At 37.5% G+C, this 1,843-nt stretch overlaps 1 protein-coding gene across 1 annotated transcript; it reads right to left on the reverse strand.

Moving 5' to 3' along the window:
* Positions 1-280: 280 nt before the first annotated feature.
* On the reverse strand, positions 281-1,240 carry LOC114829710 (trace amine-associated receptor 13c-like). Its single transcript, XM_029115520.2, has one exon. It carries the CDS (start codon positions 1,238-1,240, stop codon positions 281-283), a length of 960 nt encoding a protein of 319 aa, XP_028971353.2.
* Positions 1,241-1,843: the final 603 nt, after the last annotated feature.

Consider the following 1,843-nt stretch of genomic DNA (forward strand, 5'->3'; position numbering starts at 1 on the left):
AACTTTATCCTCACAAACTTTGGTGCTGTAACTATTCAAGCAAAAATGAAATATCTTCTCATACATTCTCCAAGTTATTACAATCCAACGGAGACAAAAGATTTTCTATCAACCGATTGGAATTTAGTATTTCAAGATTGACATTGACCGGGTGAAAATAGTAAAGTAGTTTTACACAACATCAAAATATTGTTTTATGAAAGACGCAAAAACAGCAAGAATACAATATAGCATAATTACATTCAAAATATACCTGAATATTTTACAAACAAAAAAGTGTCTACAAACGCCTTAGATTCAGAGTTAAAATACGTTTAACTGTCACTTTGAACCATGGATAAAGGAATGCATAAATTATTGGATTAATTAAGGAATTAATAAGTAGCAGAAAACATACAAAAGCTGATGATGAATTTCCACTTGCAACATGAATACATTGGTATAAGTAAATTGGAATATAACACATTAGATAGTTGAAAACAACAATAGCAAGAGTTTTTGATGCTTTTCTCTCAGACTTAATTGCCTGTTCATTTTTAACACCAGACACAGTGGTAGGGCCTTTAGAAAATACCTTTCTGGCCTGTGATCTGGCCACCACAAATATTTTCAAATAAAGTGTTAAAATAATCGAACACGGGATAACCAGTGAAATAAAGAGGTCCACGATGATACCTGAGAAAAATCCTTCGGAAAAATAGCATTCTTCAAAACATCTACTGGGTACGTGAACATTTACAGTGAGATTTAGAGAAACAACATTGTATATGATAGAACAACACCAGATAATAAATATGAACAACTTAATTCTTGGTATTGTTATTTTTGAGTGATACAGTAAGGGATCACAAACCGCAACATAACGGTCAAAGGATATCAAGACCAGATTACCTAGAGATAAAGATGTACATACCAAATAGGTATAGAGAAGCAACACACAGAAATATTCCCCAGGAACCCAGCATGATTCCATTATTGCTACAGTCATTGATGGTATCACAATGAGTCCCACCAGGTGATCTGACACAGCCAGAGAGAGGATGAGCAGGTTGGTTGGAGTGTGGAGATGCTTGAAGTGAGAGATGGAGATGATCACCAGTAGGTTCAAAAATACTGTAACCACTGAAATCAATGAGAAGAAGATGTACAGTGACATGTACATAGGTGTTGACAGTGAATCCATTTTGCAAGAAGAGTTTCTGTCTTGAAAACAGTATTGAGCATCTTCGTGTTCCTCCATTTGTAATAAAGGGTAAAATGCTGAGGTCCTCCTCCTGCTTGGTCCTGTGTGTGACCCTGTCCGGTCAGCCTTCTGAGATACTCTGAGCTCTGATTCTGCTTTTATCCCTAACTCCAGTCCCCCCTTAGAATCTTTCTGACAGCCAATCCCCTGTTAGAGTCTTGCTCCACACAAACCCACATAATGGAGGACACAAACTAAGAAATGATTGGATGGAACATAGTATCTGACAGTATTGTCTGGTCATGCATTCACCCAGCCTTACAGACAGACATTTAACATGTTCTCAAATCCTGTGCATTTTAATAGACAGAAAATAGTATGTTTTAGCCAATTCAAGGTTGAAATAGTAGGCCACACTGGAAACAGGTGATGTCAGTGATGTCAGTGCCCCAGGATGGACCATAATCAGGACATCACCACGCCACATGCCAGTTTTCCTCTATGTAGAAAAGATGAAAGCAGAAAGATTATAATTATTAAAGAGACAGAGAGTGTCTGGAGGCCAGAATACTGTACGACTGCAGTGCTGTGGTCCTTCCAAAGAAAGGACTACAGACTGAAAGAGAAACAAAGGAAAACATTTGATGCAAGACACAGGGC

Source organism: Esox lucius, chromosome 20 (genome assembly GCF_011004845.1).
Source record: "Esox lucius isolate fEsoLuc1 chromosome 20, fEsoLuc1.pri, whole genome shotgun sequence".
NCBI classification, from domain to species: domain Eukaryota; kingdom Metazoa; phylum Chordata; class Actinopteri; order Esociformes; family Esocidae; genus Esox; species Esox lucius.

Coding starts and splice junctions, on each gene's coding strand:
- LOC114829710 (XM_029115520.2), bottom strand. CDS start 1,240: ATGGAGGAACACGAAGATGCTCAATACTGTTTTCAAGACAGAAACTCT.